The sequence below is a fragment of the Mesoplodon mirus genome (genome assembly GCF_964341445.2).
Source record: "Mesoplodon mirus genome assembly, chromosome: 2".
NCBI classification, from domain to species: Eukaryota; Metazoa; Chordata; class Mammalia; order Artiodactyla; family Ziphiidae; genus Mesoplodon; species Mesoplodon mirus.
Window position 1 is genome coordinate 191,046,967 of NC_138977.1, and position 22,960 is coordinate 191,069,926.

The 22,960-nt window shown below is 37.5% G+C and overlaps 1 protein-coding gene across 2 annotated transcripts in view; it reads left to right on the top strand.

Moving 5' to 3' along the window:
• Positions 1-22,960, top strand: part of A1CF (APOBEC1 complementation factor) — a 78,775-nt gene that overhangs the window by 35,369 nt on the left and 20,446 nt on the right. For both annotated transcript variants that reach the window (XM_082639207.1, XM_082639208.1), the window contains exons 3-6: positions 7,311-7,445; positions 9,246-9,376; positions 14,296-14,534; positions 20,650-20,814. In XM_082639207.1, coding sequence (XP_082495333.1) covers positions 7,311-7,445; positions 9,246-9,376; positions 14,296-14,534; positions 20,650-20,814 — 670 coding nt within the window. The remainder of the gene's footprint in view (positions 1-7,310; positions 7,446-9,245; positions 9,377-14,295; positions 14,535-20,649; positions 20,815-22,960) is intronic.

Consider the following 22,960-nt stretch of genomic DNA (forward strand, 5'->3'; position numbering starts at 1 on the left):
AGTGAATCAATGCAAAGAAAGTCATTAAGTAATTAATGGACCAGGTGTCAAGGGGGTATGCAATGGAGACACATTGGTTTTAAAAATCCCTACATTTCCTTTAAGGGTCCTATTAACTAACTCAGAAAACATCCTATGAACATTTTTCCACATTTTAATATGGTGAAAGTCAGCCTCCCTTTCACAACCATCCTAATACCCTCCCAAGACCTCTGCAATCACCTAGTTAACCCTATTCCCTTTTAAATGAAGAATTTCAAGTCAGGAGAAATTTAGTGTCTTGCTGAGACCCTCAGCTTGTAAAAATTCATGGGGGTGTCATAAGGAGAATAATTACTGTATAAAATTTCTCACATGCTAAAAGACAAGTGCATTTGATGGAATTCTCCTTGGCATATGTTGAACTAGGAAAGGATAGAAGAGCAATTAACCCAAACCAAATGTTCATTATCTGCATATGGCCAAATGTCCTTATTTGCATGTGGATATCTTTATGTCATTTAATCAGATCTCTGACTACTATTAGTCAATTCAGAAAGGCAAATTGTATCTATAATAAAAAGTTGGATGGGCCTATTGAATAAACTACACATTGCAAAAAGATAAAGGCCCAAAATTGATAAAGGAATCACCAAAGATTTCACCTAGTTATTTTATAGATGGAATTTATAGGTTCCTGGAGATTGCAGCAGTAAGACAAGGCAGCTGCCCAGAGCTGGAAGTGAGCATGAACACAGCAAATCCTGGTCTCAAGATAATATACGCTGTGCAGTCCATCATTAGTGAAACTCACGTGAAAACAAATGTGAACAGAGGGTCTTAGAAGTTAATTGGCATTTTACTTGTTCTGTTATGTAGAAACACACATACACACTCCCAAAAAATATATTTTCTGATTTCTAATTTTATGTAAGGATATTCTTGAATTTAATATACCCATGAATTGGCCAAAAACATATAATAAGCTTTACAAAATGCAAATTATTTTTAAAAGCCTGTTTGCTCTTAAATACTTCAACAACTGAGATACTGAATTCCTCAAGGGTGGTTTTCACACATAATCCATAAAGGGAAAATATTAGAAGATGATATTATTAAATGCATCATCTGATAACAAGTTAGTTCTGCCTCCATAAGACAACTAGTAACTTGAAATGAAATTAGGACTATTTTCCTAGGCAATAGGCTTTCAACAGTCAGTCTTCCAAAGTGATACAGGAACATGATTCATAATTTGCTGATAGTTGTTTTTAGGAACAAACCATACCATATATTTTAAAAAATCAAACGTGAGAGCTTTTTGAAGACTGAAACAAAGATAAATTTTCAAAAGCCAAAATCTATTTGCATCTTTGTGATTTTTGCCATAAACACATATAGCCAAAAATAATATTTATTTAGAATTCATTAAATAACTTGAATAGAAATACTGAGTTTAGTGTTAAAAGTAGACTTTTCTCTTATGTAAGTGGAAAAGGTTTTATGTGATAAATATATTTGCCTGATGTACAATAAATGCATAACTATTAAAATAAAACATTGGTCTATAAACCACCTAATATTACCTCACATAAAATATTTTGAGAAACTCTGGGCTGTATGATGATAAAGTTAAATTTATATTCATGTGTTATGTTCCTGCCCTAACTTTGCCTCTTTGTTACTAACTAAAGTACCACATGTCTACAACTTCCAACATCCCATTTATTCAGTCTTTACACCACAATTATTATTGCTCTTTCTATTTTAAAGAAAATATCTGTCATTCATATTGTATATGAATGCAAAGACTGTAAAAAAAATAGCTAATAATGGTAATGCCAACTTCCACAGTATATAAGTTAAATAAATTCTGCCTTTCAAAAAATTCTTAGCCTAAAATAGATTTTACCAATATGAAGTCACTGGTCTTAAGATGCACAGGTAAACAAACAGTACACAAAACAGATCATTATCTTTCATATAGAATTAACAAAATAAACATTCCCTATAGCACCGTCTGTTGGCCTCAACAACAACAACAGCGTTAGCAGACCAAAGTTAAAATCACATCTAAGAGGATTCTTTTGGTACATCTTATTTAAGGCCCTTTAGATTTGCCTTGAACCCTATCACATATTGAGATATATAGTTGGTACACAGGTGAAAGGTAATAGAAATAATGCCTTGTAAAGACCTTTATTCAATCTTTCAAATTAACAACCAGGAAAATATGGTATTAATTTATGAACTGCAATAGACACAGTCCAGAGAGCTGTTCTCAATGCATTGGCATCAGCTGTGAGAAGAGACCACAGGAGTTTAGCCATGGAACCACTGTTCTGGGTATGGTGGTGGTGACTGGCATGCTTGTGAAGGTTAGAAATGTCACCAAGCATGGGGAGATTGTCCAGCACCTGAGCGATCAGGAGCAGAAATAGATCCAAACATAGTCAATTGGAAAATGGGTAGGAGAACAGCTGAAAGCAGTTTAATAAGGAAACATACACAATTTCTTCCCTCTTGGCAAGAAAAACAAAGGACCAAAGGGAACCACAAAGATGATTACAGATTTGGAATATAAAATTTCCAAAGAACCATTAAAGGAATTGAAATTACTACTCAGAAAAATAGACTGAATGAGGGTTCATTAATTAATATTCTTCTAGTTTATGAATCTGTTCATTTATGTGAGACAACCAACCATCTGGTGTCCATGTTTGATGAAGTTGAACAAGAAAGTAGGTGTGACACACAACATACAAACTTGTGAGGCTGGTAAGCCTGAGAAGAAAAGTCATCTCGACTTTTGAACAGTATATTTGCCAAGTTCACCAGATTGGGAATCAGAGGACATTTAGTCTAGTGTTTTCTGCAATAAATTTAACCAGTGTAACTTTAAGGAAGTCATATAACATCTCTGGACTCAGTTTCCTCATCTGTAAAATGAGCATATTGGGTTAATATAAAAAAAAACAGAAAAATGTTATAACTACAAGCATGGACTCAGGATTCAGATTTTCTCTTTGCCACTTACTGCTTTTATGTCTTTGGATTTCTCACCTACAAAATGAAAGTAATAGTACTATCATCCTCATAGGTTTGTTGAGAAGATTAAATGAATTAATACCTGGGAAGCACTTGGCACATTGCTTGACTCAGTTAGCCACTGTTTTAGCTGTTGTTTTTTGCTGCTGTTACTATCACATGCAAGTATTAGAGGTAAATTCTGGCTGATTAAGCAGAAAAGGAGTTTATTAAAAGGATGCTGATTTACAGAAATTTTGAATTTAGAGAACTAGATTCAAGAGTAAGCTTTTAGGAAAAAAGTAGATATGTATATGTATAACTGAATCACTTTGCTGTACGCCTGAAACTAATGCAACATTGTAAATCAACTATACTTTAATAAATAATACATTTAATTTAATTTAAAAAATTTTTAAAGAGTAAGATTTTAGGAATGAAACCCAAAACCACACCACAAACCTGGAATGATAAGAAAATGTATCCAAGGAGGATTCAACACTAATGTTAGCACGTTGAAAATTTCTGCACCAGAACTCAATTTAACTTTATTATAACCATTACTGTCCTAGTTGCAAGGGACACTAGAAAAGCAAGTATCTGCTATTTTTAACTCCTATAGGAAAAAGGCAGTTTTGCCCAGATTTCCCAGATGTATTAAAAGATCAGATGCCAGGTGGCCCAAATTAACTCAGTCCACTTGTCCTTCATGCTAAGATTTATTGCTTAGAATCATTTACTAAATGTTGGATGGTTTTATCCGAGGTTAAGAAGATGGTGTATAAAATTTCTTAAAGACTCTATGGTTCCTTCATGAAAGGCTTAAAATATCTGCAACAGAAGGGACTCCCAAATATTTACTGGGTAGGCTCAGTATCCAGTATTTAAATTAAAGCCACTGGATTTATAGTTAGAATGGGGTCTTTAGTTTTTAAATTTACACAGTTGAAGGTCTTCACCTATTTATGTGTGACTTGAGAGAATAAATGGTTTCCAAGTCTTTGATTGGAAAAATAAAAGATCCCAGAGTTCAATGAACAAACACTCATGGAAAACAAAAACCTATATTTTCTCTTTCTGAATGACTAATACATTTGTGCTGCTGGAGGAATTCATCTCACAAGAAGGACATCAGCCAGGAGAGGAAAGAGCAGCTATAACTAGGCTTTATCTATTTTAATCTCCTCAACTATAAAAATACTGCCTAAAATACCAGCAATCCAGCTCCCAACTGTCCTTTCCGAGTAACGGACAGCTATTTCAACCCCATGACTAATGCCCAGAGCCTGTCTTAAAGTGGCCTGGACCTCCACCACTGGTGCATTCCCAGCCCAGTGGGCAGCTCATAGGGCAAATCACCCCCAGTGCTTGAACTTCACCAGTCAGACTCTTGGTGATCCCCCAAAATACTCTTGGTGAATTTATTTCAATTGTTTACAGAAACAACAGAATTAATCATCTCTCCTACCCAATCATTTTGGCTTATAAGCAGATGAATTCTCCTATATACATGACATGCACAAAATAGTTGGTGACATTTTTTAACAATTAGAGCAAGAAAGTTGAGTGGGGAAATTCTAAAGGTCAATCTGCTGGTTGCCTATTTATTTTCAAGCTATCAGACAAAGCTTGTCAAATGAGAAATTCTGGAATAACCATTTCACGATGACGCGATGAAAGTTTGGTTTCCTCAGCATGAATAGTAAAAATACTGCCAAGTTTATACTAAATTTATTCCAATAATCCATTGAATAGTATATCTCCAGACATTTAAGAAATACAGAAATGGCCTCAGAGGGAACAGCATCAACCAAATGGTGACAGTCGACCCAAGGAAGTAGATTGTAGTATGGCAATAGAAATACCTCTCTGTAAACAATAGGTATGAGATATGTTCTTCCCCAAAATTTGTGTAGTAAAACGATTGGAAATTGGAAAGGATTTTAAATGCAGCAGAGAGTTTTCAGTTCAGTAGCATGATAATTTTTTCATAAATAAGTACTTAAATGTGTGAATCTGTTATAAGTGATTAGGCTACCACATAACAAAGCAAAATGTAATAGGGATTAAGCTGATGGCCTTTGAAACCAGACTGCCTGGTTTCAAATCCTGACTTTTCCACTCCCCAACCACATGATCTTGGCAAATTACTTAATCTCTGTGGGCTTAACTGTCTTCTGTAAGGTACGAATAGTAATAGCCCTTAACCCATGATATTGAGAATTAGAACAGTGCTGTCATATACTAAGTGTTATATAGGTATTTGTTAAGTAAGAAAACTTTAAATATGTCTTTGAAAATATCAAATTCATTTTTTTAGGAAATTCTTGGTTGAGATATGCTCATTGAATTCTTACTTTTTTTTTCCTGTAAGTATAAAACATTTTATTTCTCAGATTTTTCAGTGACAGTTTTTCTACTGGATAATCCTGCAAGAATATAGGGGAAGAAAAAAATACAAGAATTCTTGAGGCAAATATTTCAATGTTTAGTAAAATGAAAAGCACCTACTTGCTTGAAGCAAAAAGTAATCAAGGCAAGGTAGAACACCCATATGACATCTTTTTAATTTAAGGCAACATGATTAAATTAGTAGTAATTTTTAAATGATTGCAATCACAGACATCATTTAAATACTTAAATACTGTGATCCAAAAAGCCTTTGTACTACCACTTATAAAATAATTGAGAAAGTCTCAAGTTAGTATATATAAAGATTTAACAGTGAAACTAGAAGCTGCTTTACTTTGACTTTTTTTGACAAACAACTATCGTGAAAAACAATGTATTTAAATAACTAATATGTCTTTTAAAAATATACATAGAAAAATATTTGGAAAGGCAGATAAACTTAACAGTAACTATTTCTACAGATGGGTAGGGTGATGCTTTGGGGAATTCTTTTTACTTTATACATTACTAGGTTTTATCCAACATCATGTATCATTTTATGGTATAAAAGTTTTTTAAAGTAGTAATTGTAGAAGTTAACAATGAATACTGATATTTGGTCTTTTATGTTTTCCTTTCTCCAAAAATCACTTAAAGTATAACAAAGAGCTTTGGCTATGCCTAAGTGGAAAGTAAATTTATTCTTCTCCAGCAAATGAATTATTTCAGCTCAATAGTGGTGGACTAGGCCTATCTTTCACTTTGGGGCCCCTGAAGTTATTTTTAGGTCATTAACCTTCAGAAAAATACAGACAGCAGGGCAGACCATCATCAGTGCTTCTCCTCCCCTGAAAGGACATTGACTTTACCAAGGATTTTTTAGAACGAAGGAAAAAAAAAAAAAAAAAAAAAAGAAGCTAATGCTACAGTATTTGGACTGAGAACAGCACTGTTCTCCACAAAGAGAGGCAACATTAGTAAACACCTTTCACCATCTTGTCAGCTTTGAAGACAGATTTAAGTCCCTCACTCGTTACCCCCATAATTAGCCAGTCCACTCTTTCAAATGCTAACCTTCATGATGTTTCTATTTAGGGGCCTACATTGCCTTGCTCAGTGCATGAAACAGCCTCAATCCAGGGAGGCAAGAAGAGAATTAATAACTATTGAATATATATCACATGCCAAGACCTGTGCTGTGCATATTTGACACATTATCTCCTTCAATCAAAAGCTGATAGTATCTCCACTTAATATATGAGAAACACTGAGGTTTGGGGAACTCAAGCAATTTGCCCAATGCCCCACAGCTAGTGGGTCATGGAGCCAAGTAGTTCAGGTCCAGAACCTCATAGACTTCAATATTAAATCAGAACCCCAGATTCAAATTATAATCATATCCTTTGACAATCAGGCATTGGTGAGTTTGAATGGCAAAATAATAACAAACCAAAAAAATAACAACCTTTTATATTTGTCCAGCACTTTATAAGTTTTCACAGTGCTTATCTGGAGCAAGTCGCTGAAGCAAGAGCATGGTGTTGAAATTCACACAAAAGACGGACTTCCCTGGTGGTCCAGGGGATAAGACTCTGCACTCCCAATGCAGGGGGCCTGGGTTCAACCCCCGGACAGGGAACTAGACCTCACATGCATGCCACAACTAAGAGTTCACATACTGCAACTAAAGATCCCATGTGCCACAACTAAGCCCTGGCACAGCCAAATAAATAAATATTTTTTAAAAAATTCATATGAAAGAGACGTCCATTTTTATCCTCTGACCAGTCCACTACTATTATTTGTCAATAAGTATCTTCCTTATTGAGAAATGATTTTGAAAATAGTTGAGGAACTCAAACTAAAGATTCTATTGTTTTCTCTCCCTCCTACAATCCACATGGGATTTACAGGAAAATGGACAAAGAAAATATGGTGGTCCCCCGCCTGGTTGGGATGCTGCACCCCCAGAAAGGGGCTGTGAAATTTTTATTGGAAAACTTCCCCGAGACCTTTTTGAAGATGAACTTATACCATTATGTGAAAAAGTGAGTCTAAACATGTTTTTTATTTAATCTTTCAAGGAAAAAATACTACTCTCTTCACCTTGCTTTCACTCTCATTCTTCTTGGTCAGTGATGGTTTCTCTTCCAATTACCATTCCTCAATCATGGACAAAGTTAAAACCTTCCCAGCTGTTAGTGATTGGCCCCTAATTATCACTGCCTTGACTCAGCTCTGTCCTGTTACTGACAGCTGAAACTACCATTGTTGATGACTTTAATCTATATTTCAATCCCCCATCTCCACTAGCATAGCCATCTTACTGCAAACTCAACAGTTCTACCAATCTAGAATAACACTACAACAACCTGTCTAAAATAAGATATTGCTTCAACTTTGAAATGTTAATATGGTTTTATAAAGTGTAAGATTTTCACATTAAAAAATGTGTATGTCATGGCTCAACTGTGTCCCTGTACATATTGATCCAGAATGAAATTTCCTTCTACAAATTTGAATGCAATCAACAAGATTAATAACATGGTTTTTCAAAGTCACTATATAATTAAGGAATAAATTTCCTCAGTTTTAATTCCAAATGATATTTTGCTACTAAACCCAAAGTTAAAGCAAAAATACAAGATTAACATTTTCGATAATTTACCAAGTGGTGTTTAAAATTCCTAGAAAATTTAATGAGAGCTTAGCCATTTCTTTTCCTAAATGCCAAAATCAGCTGTGTGTGTGTGTGTGTGTGTGTGTGTGTGTGTGTGTGTAGTTCAGCTCAGTTTCAGAACTACTCTTAATTTTATACAAACAACGTCACTTGGCCTGTGCATAAATTACAAGGACTTAATCCTATAAGAATCTTATATACTGAACATGAAAATGAGCACCAAGAAACACTTGAAATGCAGAGATGAAACATGCTTGAACTCTTTCCTAATGAGCCCAGAAAATAATAGGTGTCCATCACTGAGTACCGTGGGGTGGCGTGGGGCTGACCTGTGGGTCAGACACCACTGATGTAATAGAAGTAACTTAATGATGCCTCTTCTCCCCATGCATGTCCCTCACATCTGTGTGGGCCACCCGTCTTACAGCAGCCAGCAGTAATGAATTACTGTGTCTGGATTATAGAGAACCGTTGGGGTAGCAGGAGGGAATAGTATATAAGCAAAGCAGAGGAGTTAAAGTGAGAGGGATAGAGTGAGTACACTGCTACCGTTGAGGTGCTGGCCCTGGATCAGTTGTGTTAAGACTAGCATTTACCTTCAGCCTACAGATGGAGAAAACAGGGCTCCCAGGACCATCCTCTGAAACACACCTTCTGTGTTCACCTTTATATCATGGTAGGTGGAAAAGATAGCTAAGAAGTCAATTTTACAAGGCTCCAAATGAGTTCTTGGTTTTGGTTTTAAACATCACTGGTGAGTATGACCAAGTAAAGATAAAAACTATGGAGGTCTCAGAGGCCAATGTAAAGGGCAAGGACAAATCTATCAAGAAATTGTACTTCTGATGACAAATGTGTTTTCTGGTCCCTAAGATGTCGTATAAATCCCCAGATAATTGTGTGATGAAAGGTCACTTGCTGCTCTGCCAAAAATATACATTCTGGCAACTCCGGCTGAAATGTCACTTGTACATGTTTTCTTTATTTATCCTGACTTTGCCCATGAGTCAGATAACAGATCTGAACCCAGCATGAAAACATGCAAACTATTACACATGGGATGCAAATGCCAAACACGGCAGAGACTTCAGAAAACGTTGTGTATTCGTGTGTGTGTTTTCATTTGGAAGTACAAATGTATAAATACGAATTCTCTTATTACTTGTAGATTGGTAAAATTTACGAAATGAGAATGATGATGGATTTTAATGGCAACAATAGAGGATATGCGTTTGTAACATTCTCAAATAAACAAGAAGCCAAGAATGCAATCAAGCAACTTAATAATTATGAAATTAGGTAAGATCCATCTCTTCTAGATTAAAAGTGAATCAGACAATGTACCTTTATCTGTTCTTCCATCAAGTTTATCTAATATAGTATATGCAAAATATAGCCAAAATCAGAAATAAAAGGTTAGCTCTTTTTCTTGGAAATCAATTTAATGAAATGTTTATTTAACCAACACTATGTAAGGTGCCAGACTAAGTTCTGTGAAATGTTCAAAGAAGCAAAATTCATTCATTTATCTGTTTCATAAATATGTGCTGGACACTGTTGAAAATGTTAGAAGTATCAAGGTACACTTTCCTACACTCATAGTGAGCAATCGGATGTATAAGATTATTTAAAAGAGTTTGAAAAAATAAAAACCAGGAAATGGGGTAAAGTTGTATGAGGAGGTTGCTACTCTAACTTGATGTATTTAAGAAAATCCTCTTCCGGAAAGTAAAATTTGATCTGAGACTTGAATGAAAAGAATCTGCCATGACAGTCAGACCTGGAGGAAAATCCTTTCAGAGAAAGAAAGAACAGCAAGTGCAAAGGTCTCAAAATGAGAATAAGCATGATGTGTTAAAGGAACAGAAAGAAAGCCAGCATTCGGAACAGAGTCAAGAGAGGAGGGTTGAAGGCAATACAGTTGGAGAGTCTTATATTTCATCATTAAAAATTTGGATTTTATTCTAAAAAAAGGGGGGGAATCACAGGAGGTTTTAATTAGAGTCATGCTTTTTTACAACATTCCTCTGACTACTAAGTGAAGAATGGACTGTAGCAGGGTAAGGACTGAAAGAGGGAAGGCAGTTCAAAGGCCGCTGCTGTGTCTAGAACTAGATGGGAGACGGTAGTGCTTGCATAAGGGGCTAGTGGTAAAGGTGGTAAAAAGTCAGATGTGTGATATATTTTGGAGGTTGAATAGACAAGACTGGCTAAATATTGGATTTAGAGTGTGAGTGGATTTATAATTCAGGGAGGAAAATTAGGATTTTGGTCCAAGTATGTGTGGATGTGATAGTGTCGTAGAGATGGAAAAGGCTGGGAGAATAACAGGAAAACATAAAGAGCTCTGTTTGGGACAATGTACATTTGAGATGCACATTAGACATCCCAGGGAAGTTGCTGAGGAGGTGATTGTATGATACTGGAGTCAGGAGAATGGTCACGATTGGAACGTAAATTTGGGGGTCAGCCAAATATAGGCAATATTTGAAACCATGGGATTAGCAGAGGGTTCCAGGACATTACTGACCCTATACAATCAATAACTGGTTTTTATAAATTGACAATACATGAAATTATCTACGTTCTAAAATCTAAACCAGAGGGAACTGCCGTAAATCCTTTCTTAAGGAAGCCCAGGGCCACATGGAAGCAAGATTAGTGTGTTAGATGAAAAAGCAATAGCTTGGGGTCAGATGGGCCTCAGCTGAGTGCCAAAAAGTGACTTGACCTCTCTGAGCCTCAATTTCCTCATCTATAAAGTGGGAATAATAATACTTATTTCATAGGTTTATTATGGGGATGTTATCAAGATTTCAGTATGTTTAGCTTAGTGTTTGGAACATAGTAATAGGTCAATAAGTGATAGAACTCTTACATATTAGCACATTAATTCTGAGATACAGTCTTTCACCTATATTTTCTTCCTGTAACAGAGATGTACTTTAATACTGAGGGAATCTTAAATTTAATGAATATAGAGAGAGTAGATTTCCTGTCATTAGTTTTCTCTCACTTCCTATAGGCTCAAAATAAGTCCTGCATTATCCTTTGTAATTCTGTAGTCAGTCAACTACTGGGTAATTTTTCTTAAACCCCTTAGCCATGAAAAGATTGACTGGACTTGGCAACTACTAGTAGCCTAGTCATTCAGTACCAGGATTGGATTCTGGAACAGATTCTTTGAAAAAAACATAAAGGAGGCTCCCCTTCCACACATGCCACCATGGATCCAAAAGAGCTCTGATATATGGAAAAATTTTTGGTATGAGAATCAGGAGATCAGAGGTCTAGCCCAGGTTCCTTTGGACAAATCCTTTGACCTCTTTCAGCATCCGTTTTGTATTATCACCTGATCACACAGAGTTATTCCGAGCATCCATCATATGAAATAATATATACTAAGTTATTTTAGAAAGGGCTATAAAAAGCTATATTATATTAGTGATGTTTTCAGGAATTAGAAGATTCTCCATTCCTTGGTCTTTCATAGAAACTAAACATCTTAATAGCAAAGGTTATTCTCAAAATAGCTTTTAAGTTGAGATGGATGTAGAATTGTTTCTGTAGGAAATCAACAAAGTTCGCTGAATCTACTTAATACATTGTTACACATTGGAGCCTGTCAAGACTTTCTGAAAATAGATGGGGTATGAACAATGAACACAATCCATTAAAAAGTATCAGTATCTTCTGTGAATTTCAATGTCTTCATCTATAAAATAGAGACAAAAATACACCTACTTCATGGGAGGGATTATGAAAAATAAAGGAGATAATGCATGTAAAGCTCAGTGCCTGACACATATCAGATGCTCTATAAATATTTGCTGATGGTTATGATGATGGCAGGAGGGTGCAGAAAAGGAAGAGAAAAAATATGACAAAGCATTTGGAAAGAGAGAATTGGTGGCCAAAATTCCAGTTAAAGTTCAGGTTGGATGGCAGAAGCAAGGTGAAGGCACAGAGTGACTTTGAATTTTAATGAGTAGGATAAACGGAATGTGAACTAGCAGAATAGACACCCCACGGCCAACTTCACCTACTTCCACTCTGCCTTGGATGTTGTCAGAGAGAGAACCTTTCTTGTAGAGAAGAGGTTTATTTGTTACCTCTTCTTGTTACAAACCTTTGGTTTGTTTTTAGCCACTGTCTCTGAGGGCATAGATAAGGTTCTTATCCCGAAAAGACCCACAGGTGTCATATCATCCTCCTCGTCATCAAATATCCCCTGAGCATCCTCTAAACGTCTGGCTTCTGGCGACGTTAAAGTCGTGCCCTCAGCTTTTGAGAGAGAGTTTTTCGTCTCCAAGCAATTCTGGGATTTGCTGACAAATCACACAGATTTAAAAACAGGATATGCAGACTCCAGACTCCCCCTACTGGTAACTGACTGGCCCCCAAATGATCAAAAATATAATTTCTAAATAAATAGTATCCTGGAACAAAAGGTTAAAAAAGAAAAAAAAAAAAAAAACCCTGAAAGATCACTTTATCGACCCTTCCCTCCCCCCAGAAAAAACACATTGTTAGGACAATGTTCAACAAATGGAGACGGACCTCTTACATATCTGATATGCGGTCCTTGGTTCTTCAACAAAGCACAGAGGACAACTAGGACAGGGCTCAACCTGGGTGAGAACACCTGCCACACAGCTGAGAGCCACTAGTTCCAAGAAATCAGAGCAATCTCCCACTCACCTGGCTGAGCACTTTTTATTCAGGAGGAATGAGTGGTTTCCGTTAAGCAAACTTGACCCATTTTTAATAACTTTGAGTTATTACAAAAGTCACATGGCCTAATACACAAACACAAAAAAACAGCAAAAAAACAGTAATAAAATTTCAAACCATTCCTTCATTACCCTATTGCCTAAAGAGGATCACTATGTTGAATCTTTAGTCTTTCTAGATTTTCTATAGTTTTAATCAAAATGGCTTTCTCATATACTCATTTTACATTTTTTTTAACCCAGCAGCATAGTGTGAACTGGAATTTTCAACCATCAAATACTCTCCTATGTTACTATGTTTATTCTCCTCTATTACTATGTTTATTGACCACAGAGCATTCTATGTTATGAACACTCATCTTTTATATACCAGTGCATCCCAGCCAGGAGCAATATTGTCCCCCTAAGGGACATGGAGAAAGATGAAGAGGCATTCTTAGATGACCTAACAGGTGGCTTTTGGCATTTAGTGGTCAAGAACCAGGGATGACAAACATACCACGGTATACAATGAGGAAATGTCCAGCCCCAGAGTCAGTCGTCTCAGCTGAGATACATTAAACCAGTCCTGCATGATGGACTATTTTGCTCATTTCCAATTTGGGAACTATTTTAAATAGTAGCAGTGGATAACCTTACACAAAAAAGCTGATGCTCATCTTTATTTCTAAGGACACTCCCCTAGAGGGGCATTATTTGGCCAAAGGTTATGCACATTTAAGACTTTTGATACATTTTCCCACATGTCCCCCAGAAAAGTTGAACCAACCTACACCTTTGCCATTGAAGGTATCCACCAACTGGCTGATAATCAACACTGCACAGTGGAAGAAACAGGGATTAAACTGAATCCAGGGGCCCATTTTAACTCCCAAAATCTACAAAATCTTAAGCAAGTCACTTAATATCTTGGAGTCTCAAGCTCTTCAACTGTAAAATGGAAACAATACCTATTCTGCCCATCTCACGGGCTCTTTGTGTTGGCCAAATAATATGTGAAACTCTGTTCTGTATAAGGGACTATCTTTAATGGTGATCATGTCAGAATAGCTTCTCTATTTGGTTGGAAAAAAAGGGAGCACCAGGGGTTGCAACCTCGAATACCTCCAGGGCAGGATACAAGAGTACATTGAGCCAGGTGTAAAGACCTCAGGATTGATGATGCATCAGGGAGTGTCGAGGATTCACAATAACTAGTGAATCTACAAATACTCTAAAGACAGCAGATGCAACTCAGTTTCAAATATTTTTTTTCTTTAAAAATGCAGAGCCAAGGTTGACAGAACTTCCAGTTTCTCAAAAGCAGCTACAACTTTCCAAAACCAGTTTAAACACTAAGACGACCAAACGTTCCATATCCACAGGCCATATCAGGTCCCGAGCCTGATATTTTCAATTTTAATTTCAGTATATATTTTCATTTTCCATCTTAAACCTTAATCAAGCAAGGACTCTCACCAATCAAAATGCCTGCTGTTTTCACAGAAATGGGCGTCTGTTAGGGGTTTGTGCCAGCGTGGACAACTGTCGATTATTTGTTGGGGGAATCCCAAAAACGAAAAAAAGAGAAGAAATATTATCAGAGATGAAAAAGGTCACCGAAGGAGTTGTGGATGTCATTGTCTACCCAAGTGCTGCAGATAAAACCAAAAACCGGGGCTTTGCCTTTGTGGAGTATGAGAATCATCGGGCAGCTGCCATGGCCCGGAGGAAGCTTCTGCCAGGTTAGGACCCCTCCTCAAAGAGGAGACTTTTCCATTGCCTCAGGCTGCTGTACTCCTTAGCAAAGGAAACAAAAGCCTGTTGTTCGGTTTTTTTTGCTCTTTATCTCTGGTTATGTTACATTTTTTAAACTCTTGGTCTTTCTTATTTATCTCACAGTTGATTCAGTTCCCTGAAGTTTTCACAGATTGGGTTCTGAAAACTATTCACTTTATGCATTAAATCCAATGTTTATTGCACAGGAGAAATCCAGAACTTGAAGTTATAGCAACCCTACACTGAATCTTTAAACTGAAGAATCTCCTTAAAAGTAAATTTATCAGTCAACAGTTATCTTTGTATATAGTTTTTGTTATCAGGCTTATTAGAAATAGGGTATATGTTATCCATTATAATGTAGAAATAATAAATATGCAAGTGATACATTATCCCAATGACAATTAAAATGATATACTTTTATTATGACTCCCTAGTGTCTAATAATTTCTGTCTAATTTTAGGGAATAGAAATAATAGCTTTCCATAGAAAGACACCTTAGTTAGATGCTACAACCACGAGGTAGGTCCTATTTGGTCAACAGCCATAAATTCCTGGGTTTAGAAGACTCCACCAAGACACTGCCCCACTAAGATCAACTTAGGAAAAATTGTTGAAAGTCCTGTGCTTGTTATAAAATATTTGCCAAACTTACACAAAGGTATTAAAATGAATTAATATTAAAATGATAAGTGTGTCAAGAATGGCATATTGAACACATTGGAATCAAGGATTCTCTTAAGCACTGTGGAAGTCACCAGAATCTAAAACAAAGCAAAACAGCAACAAAAACACCTACATTTATTTTTATTTTTTAAAATAAAACCAATAGGATTAGCCTTCCAGAAATTTTCAAAATTGAAAGATGGCTTCTGAGCTTGGGGAATATGTTTTAATAATATTTTCATGAAGGCAGCTTAAAGTGAAAAAATATGAGATATCCCTCAAAATTGATGAATCTATTGAGAGGTGGACATTTTTTATATTCAATATATTATTAATATATTTTATACATGCGTAATAATATTGTTATAAAACACAGCAAAGAGAAATTTTGCAAAGACTAGGGAAGATGAAATCAATATTTAAAATTTTAACAGTAAAAATTTTTTTTTTTTCTTTTGCGGTACGCGGGCCTCTCACTGCTGTGGCCTCTCCCGCTGCGGAGCACAGGCTCCGGATGCGCAGGCTCAGGGGCCATGGCTCACGGGCCCAGCCGCTCCATGGCACGTGGGATCCTCTCGGACCGGGGCATGAACCCGCGTCCCCTACATCGGCAGGCGGACTCTCAACCACTGCGCCACCAGGGAAGCCCAGCAAAAATGTTTTGATCTGAGGTGGATATTTTTAATGGGGAAGCTTCCATTCACTACTTCTTCACTACCCAGTGGTCAAGTCGCCTGACTCACAGGTGCATAGAATCACTAAAACTCCCTCGCGCTGCTTACCTAGCCTCTCATGACCTGAACTTAATATTTTGCTGTCCTCTTCAACATCAACAATTCTGCTTTCGAAAAGTGCCTCGTATCCTTCTTGTTCTCAAGCCATCTCTGTAGGCTAAACACATATATTCCCAACCTTGGATTATTTTTTTTCAAGGTCTCCTAAGTATTCTCCCAGCTCTGCTTTCTCTTTGATGCCCCCAGCCCCCCACCTCCCCCGCCTACTCTATCCTAAACATTACCACCAGAGTAGTGTTCCTAAAATAACATATCATCATTTCTACAAGTTCTTCCAAATAGTAGGAAGGCTGAATGATGTCACTCACTCATTAGTTCAAAAATATTCACCAATTTGCTGCTGCATATGAGATAAAGCATAAACCTCTGAGCTCATCATTCAAGGCCTTTCACTAGGGGCCCCAGTTCTTTTCAAACATAATTGGACCTTCTTTTTCACAATAAACACCCTCCCTTCTATCAGGACAAACTCAGTGTCCTAGACAACACCATGCTCGTTTTTTGTATCCTTTATTTCGGAGGCTCTATCCCCTCCTAGAATGACCTGCCCCTCCCCGTCTCTACTGACTCATGGCATTCAAAGCCCCAGCTTAGCCACCACTTCACTGAGAAACCAGCTTCCACTATTCCAACCCACATTAATCATTTTCCTCCTTCATTACCTGTAAAAACAGATATGTATAATCATTTGGGGGATGGGGGAGGATGGCAGTGAAAGAGGGTCCAAAATGGGAGAAAGAGTTTTCAGAAGCCAGACAATCAGTGTTCCTAGGGAATTAAAACTTCCCATCAGCTTCCCTTCTTCAAAGAAAACAGTACATTGACCCACAGAAAGAGCTTCTGTCTTTACCTGAGTTGAACTGACTAGGCCGGGCAAGGCTGAGCAGCTAGGCGGCAAGAATTCTCAAGCACTGTGCTATGCTTCCACCCAAGATCCTGAGTTCTCCCTATGGATTCTCTGGCCAGGACGCAGCAATATATAGGCTGCCTCACTCTCCCCAGGCATTTTCTCATCCTCATCATAATGTGAGGCAGCCCCCCCCCTTGCTTGTTTCCCTTTAAGTTGGCCTCAGCTGGTTGAGTTTCAGTCCGCTGGAGTTTAGTCAGACTGCCTCATCAGCAGAATAAGAGGCAGTGAATAAGCCAGCCAAAGCAAACTGCTTCCTTTCTACTGAAGCCTGAGACTAAAATCTATTACCCATTTGGACATCTACTTATGACCTCACCATAGATTAAGCAACAACACATGATTTCAGTAATGGGCAATCCTCTGGAGACCCCAGTTTGAAAGGACAAGGAGAGCTTTAAGAAACGTGATAAGCAAGGACCACAAGAAGCTTTTCCTTCTTCATTGATCCAGGCTTGAAGACAGAGAGAAAATTGTGGTCTAAAGTGGTATATTGCCTCCCACCACCTACCTCCTCAAACAGTGGAAGCTCCCTCTTGACATTGCATCTTTACTGAGGTGTAGTAGAACAAAGTTGATGCATCCAGTTCAGGCATTATCAAAGCATTCTAAGGATGCTCTGAAAAAAATTTCCAACAGCGGTTTGCAATTTTAGCCTCCATCAGAATCACCTGGAGGGCTCGTTAAGGCATAGATTGCTGGGGCCCCCAAGCCCAGAGTTCCTGATTCAGTAGGTGTGGTATGGGGTCTGATCATTTGCATTTATAACAAGTTCCCAGGATGCAACTGCCCCTGAGACCACAAGTTTGAGATCTGATCATCTAAATCAAGGGTGGTCCATGCTGGGCTACAAATTTGAATCATCTGAAGAGGTTTTTAAACAATACCAGTGTCCAAATCAACCTCTAATCAATTGAATCTGCTTCTCTGGGGGGCGGTGTTGGAGCACTGATATTTTAAGTTTTCCAGATAATTCTGTTGTGTAGCCAAATTTTGTGATCCACTGCTAAATCTATCAAATAATGACACTAGTCACTCACCTGCATGGGAAATAAATAGGAACACCTGGGGAACCACTCAGTATAGAAACATTTATTGTGTCTACAATGTACTTTTCTTTCTTCTAAATGACAAGGTTCTAAAAAAAATCATACCTAATTTGAGTGAGTGACACTACTCACATTGGACAATGCATATTCTGAGGAAACTATACATCCCAAAAAATAGATAAACAATACTCAAGAGGAATGTATGTTATTGAATTATCATTTAAAAGCGATAAATTAAGTCCCTTCTGTTTTTTTTAAGTTTTAAATAGGTGGGTTTTTAAAATTTTTTATTGCTGTATAGCTGCTTTACAATGTTGTGTTAGTTTCTGCTGTACAGCAAAGTGAATTAGCTATATGTATACATATATCCCCTCCTTTTTGGATTTCCTTCCCATTTAAATCACCACAGAGCACTGAGTAGAGTTCCCTGTGCTGTACAGTAGGTTCTCATTAGTTATCTATTTTACACATAGTAGTGTATATATGTCAATCCCAATCTCCCAGTTCATCCCACCCACCCTTTCCCCCTTTTGTGTCCATACATTTGTGCTCTACGTCTATGTCTCTATTTCTGCTTTGCATATAGGTTCATCTGTAACATTTTCCTAGATTCCTCATATATGCGTTAATGCATCACCTTCTTTTGTCTTCACAACAACCCTGAGAAGCAGGTACTTTTATTATCCCCATTTTGCAGATGAGGAAACTGATGCTTAGAAAGGTTTTTTTCCTAGCCAGGATCATTAATCTGATATTTGAACTTGTCTGACTTCAAAGCTCAAGTTCACAAATCACTTTCCAACACTGACTTTCACAGGGATGTTTATGGAAATCACTGCTCCCTGCACCTCCTCTCACTTCTATCCACTTTAACCTTTTCCACATCTTCAGGCCTGTGAATGACTTACCGTGGTCCCCGTCTGGGAAGGCAAAAGCCAATGGGCTAGAACAGTGTTCTCAATTTTGGCTGAATTAACTGAGGTGCTTTTTAAAATCCTAAGGCCTAGACCACTTAAATCAGAATTGGAAAAGAGGGTCCAGAGGTCAGTGATGAGCCGATTCCCAGGGGAAAATCAAAAGCACTGATTTGTAATATTTTTGGATTTCCATACTATTAACACTCCCATTGTGGTTCATTTCAAGCCACCAAGGTGACATCAATTGACTCACAAAATTCTGAAAATTTAAGTCTATTCTTGTAGGTAGAAAGGACCTGAGTCCAGCACACCCAGTGGAACCCATATTTTTGTAAGCTCTTCTATTATGGGACCAAGATTGAGAACCACTGAGCTACAGAAACCAGAGTCACCTAGGAGCCTTAGGGTGTTGGGGATAAGACCCTTAGCAAAGTTTATGTAAAGCATAGAAAGGAAGGGAATGGAAGAAAAAGGAAAGGAAATGTAGAAGGGGAGTGGAAGGGAGAGGGGAAAGAGAGTGATGGAGAAAACTATCCTCTGGGCTGCAAGGCAGAACAAGGTAGCCAGCCAACTGGGATAGCAGGAGCCAGCCTTCTGCTAACTCACTGGGATTCACTAACTCATTAGGATGCATCTATCCTTTGAGTTTTAGAATGTCAATGCCACAGATGCTTTCACTGACTGTTTTTTAAGGAATAAAAAGATGCATTTTGATTAAAAATACTTGCCTCTTGTGTAATAATTAAACATTTCCAATCAAATTTAAAAATTGAGTTGACCCTCACCCTCCTCTCATCACTTCAACATGGATCTGTACTGTGTAGGGGTACAGGGGTTGAGTAACAAAAAACAAAAGGAAGCAGTGGAGAAGTGAAATAGATCTGGGTAAGGTAGCCTCTCAAAAGCTCATTTCCTCTTCTGTAAAATTGGGAAAGTCATTCCCCTCCCCACAAAGTTACTGTGAGAAGGAACTGAGAGAATATGGGAAACATGCAGTAGAGTGCAAGACACTCAATAAATTGCAGTTATATAGGAATACAAATATATATGTAGTCATGGATAACAGCTACCCTTTCAAGATGAGTTCAATTTCCCTTCATAGACTCTTCATTGCTCTTTGTCTTAATTTGGGAAATAATAATAACTTTTTCTCCAGATTTCTGAGTTGTCTATGTTCTGATAAAGCGAGAATTAGGAGGGAATATAGTTGATCAGAGCTCTGACCGAGTGTAAGTGACCAAAAACAAGCTAGGGGTACCTGAGCCCTACCCACCCTTCACATGCACCATTTTTGGACAGCTCAGTGGTGGCATCTAGTCACACAGATTCCAACTGCAGCAGATATACTTCCTAATGACCTTTCTAATGCTTCAGGAAGCCAGACTCTATGTCTGAGCCCTAAATCCGTTCTTTTTCTTTCTTCCGTTTTTGCCATCTCCAATGACTACCTTCACCCTGTGAGAACTAGGACCCAAACGTGACCACTGCTGCCTCATTTCTGTTCCATTTCAAACCACGTTCTAGTTCCATTTATACCCTATCATTATAATAAGTCACTTGTCATACAGAACTCCCTTCTAGCCAGGTCTTATTTGAAATGTCTCTTAAAAACAATAATCACCTCTTTTAATATTAGTCTTCTTGCTCAATCAAGACTTCAAGGTTCAATTTAAAAGTCCGTTAGTATGAACTGAGATGATGTCCTAATTTCTATATAATTAATCATACTTGTGATCCTTCTCAACAGGAAGAATTCAGTTATGGGGACATCCTATTGCAGTAGACTGGGCAGAACCAGAAGTAGAAGTTGATGAAGACACAATGTCTTCCGTGAAAATTCTATATGTAAGAAACCTAATGCTGTCTACCTCTGAAGAGATGATTGAGAAAGAATTCAACAATATTAAACCAGGTAGGACATACCAGACAACATTACTTTTTCAAAACATACTTTAAAAACACTTATGCTTGTGATAACTTCCTGTATCTTTAAATAAGATAGCTTTCACTTATTCTCATAATTGCATAGACTATTAAAACTATATTCCTACCTTTGGATTAGAAAATAGGGACCTAAGGTCCTATAACATTTATCGATATTATAATTATACATGTTTCTGTGTGATTACTTAATGAATACATATTTCCTTCATTAAACTATAAATTCCATGAGTTCTTTTTGTTTCTATTGTCTCCTCAGCTCCTGTCTGTGTGCCTGGGACTTAGTAGATGCTCAATAAATATTAACTGTGTTAATAAATGCATGGCTATAACTATAGATCTAATGCAGGTTTCTCAACCTCAGTATTCTTGACATTTTTGGCCAGATAATTCTTGGCTGTGGGGATCTGTCCTGTGCAGCCCATGGTGTAATAACAAAAAATGTCTCTGGACATTTTTATAATTTTTTAATTTTTGTAACCAAAAATGTCTCTAGACATTTTTGTGCCTGGGAAGGCAAATTGCCCCCAGTTGAGAACCACTGGTCTAATGGAATATGATTGTGACTTTAGGTACATAAGTAAGGAGGTGACAATTTGTTCTAGGAAACTAATTTGGGTGAAGAGAAAGCAAAAAGGAAGGTGGAGAAGAATAATTACTGTTCATTTTGTCAATACTTTTCATTATCAATTTTAAGCCATGAGATCGACTCCCTATCTCTTTTTTTCTCATGTAGAAACTGCAACACTGAGACAAGTAAAACATTTTAAGAAACAATGTCCAGACAAGCATTTCCCAAAGCCAGTTCTGCATAACATTAATTTTATAAAATGTTAATGATAAAAGGGGTTCATGGTCAAATAAGTTTGTTAACACCAGATTCAGCAAAATTAAAGGTTTGTTTGCTTGTGGGACTTATCAGAGTCCTTCACCTTCGAATTTGCTTTGAAAGTCTCCAAAAGAAGCATTGTAGGATAACTCACTTCCCAATTTGGGGGCCATGGATCCCATTTTTTGGCAGATTGTCTTGTGGTATTAGCATGCTTTGGAGCATATTAGTCTAAGTGTATCACTGTTGTGACATCTTTCCATAAATGAGAATTTCTCAGGCAGTAACTGTCTAGATTGTTGATAAGCATGGGCCATGATGCCATCATCTTAAAACTGCCTGAGGATATTCACTTCACATAGTCATGTTGCCTGTTTCCAACTCTGGTTGCTCTGTCAGTTATAATAGAATAAACTGATAATTAATTCTAAAGGTAATTAGTAAGGTTATCATTTCTCCCTTTTTAAAGATTCATCAGAGATTTGCCTTTTTCCAGCCTTCAGGAACTCTGCCTTCCCTGCTACTTTAGTATAACGGTGTGGCTCAACAACCCTATGATGTAGGGTACCTTACTACTTCCATTATTTTAAAGATAAGAAAACCAGGACCCAGAGCAGATAAGTAGCTTGCCCAGGGTCATACAACCAGCATACAACCAGCAAGTGGCAGATTCCGGACTTGAATCCAGGTCTGGTTAACAGCATGTTCTTAACAACTCTAGGACCCTGTGCTCTGTGCTTATTCCATTCACTCACTCATTCATTCACCTGTCATTGCTTCAGTGGCTCATGGGTGCCAGGCACAGTGGGAGGAGCTAACAGGTATGATGTGTGTGTGTGGAAGGAGTTTAAGATGCTCCAGAAGAATAACAGCAATGGCAGCCTAACTCCCGAGGTGTAGAGAAGACTCATGTTTAGGAGAAGTGATGTATAATTGGAGATCTGAAAGTTGATGCAGTTATGAGCATAACAACTATCTGTGAATGTATAAGCATTGCTCCACCATGACTTTAAGTTGATTTTCTTCCTTCCCATAGTGAATAATACTTCTTATTTTTATGTAATTAAAACATTACTCCTTGAAGCAAGTCAGAAAGAGAAAAACAAATACTGTATGCTAACACATATATAAGGAATCTAAAAAAAATGGATCTGATGAACCTTGGGACAGGACAGGAATAAAGACACAGATGTAGAGAATGAACTTGAGGACACCGGGAATGGGGAAAGGGTAAGCTGGGACAAAGTGAGAAAGTGGCATGGACATATATACACTACCAAATGTAAAA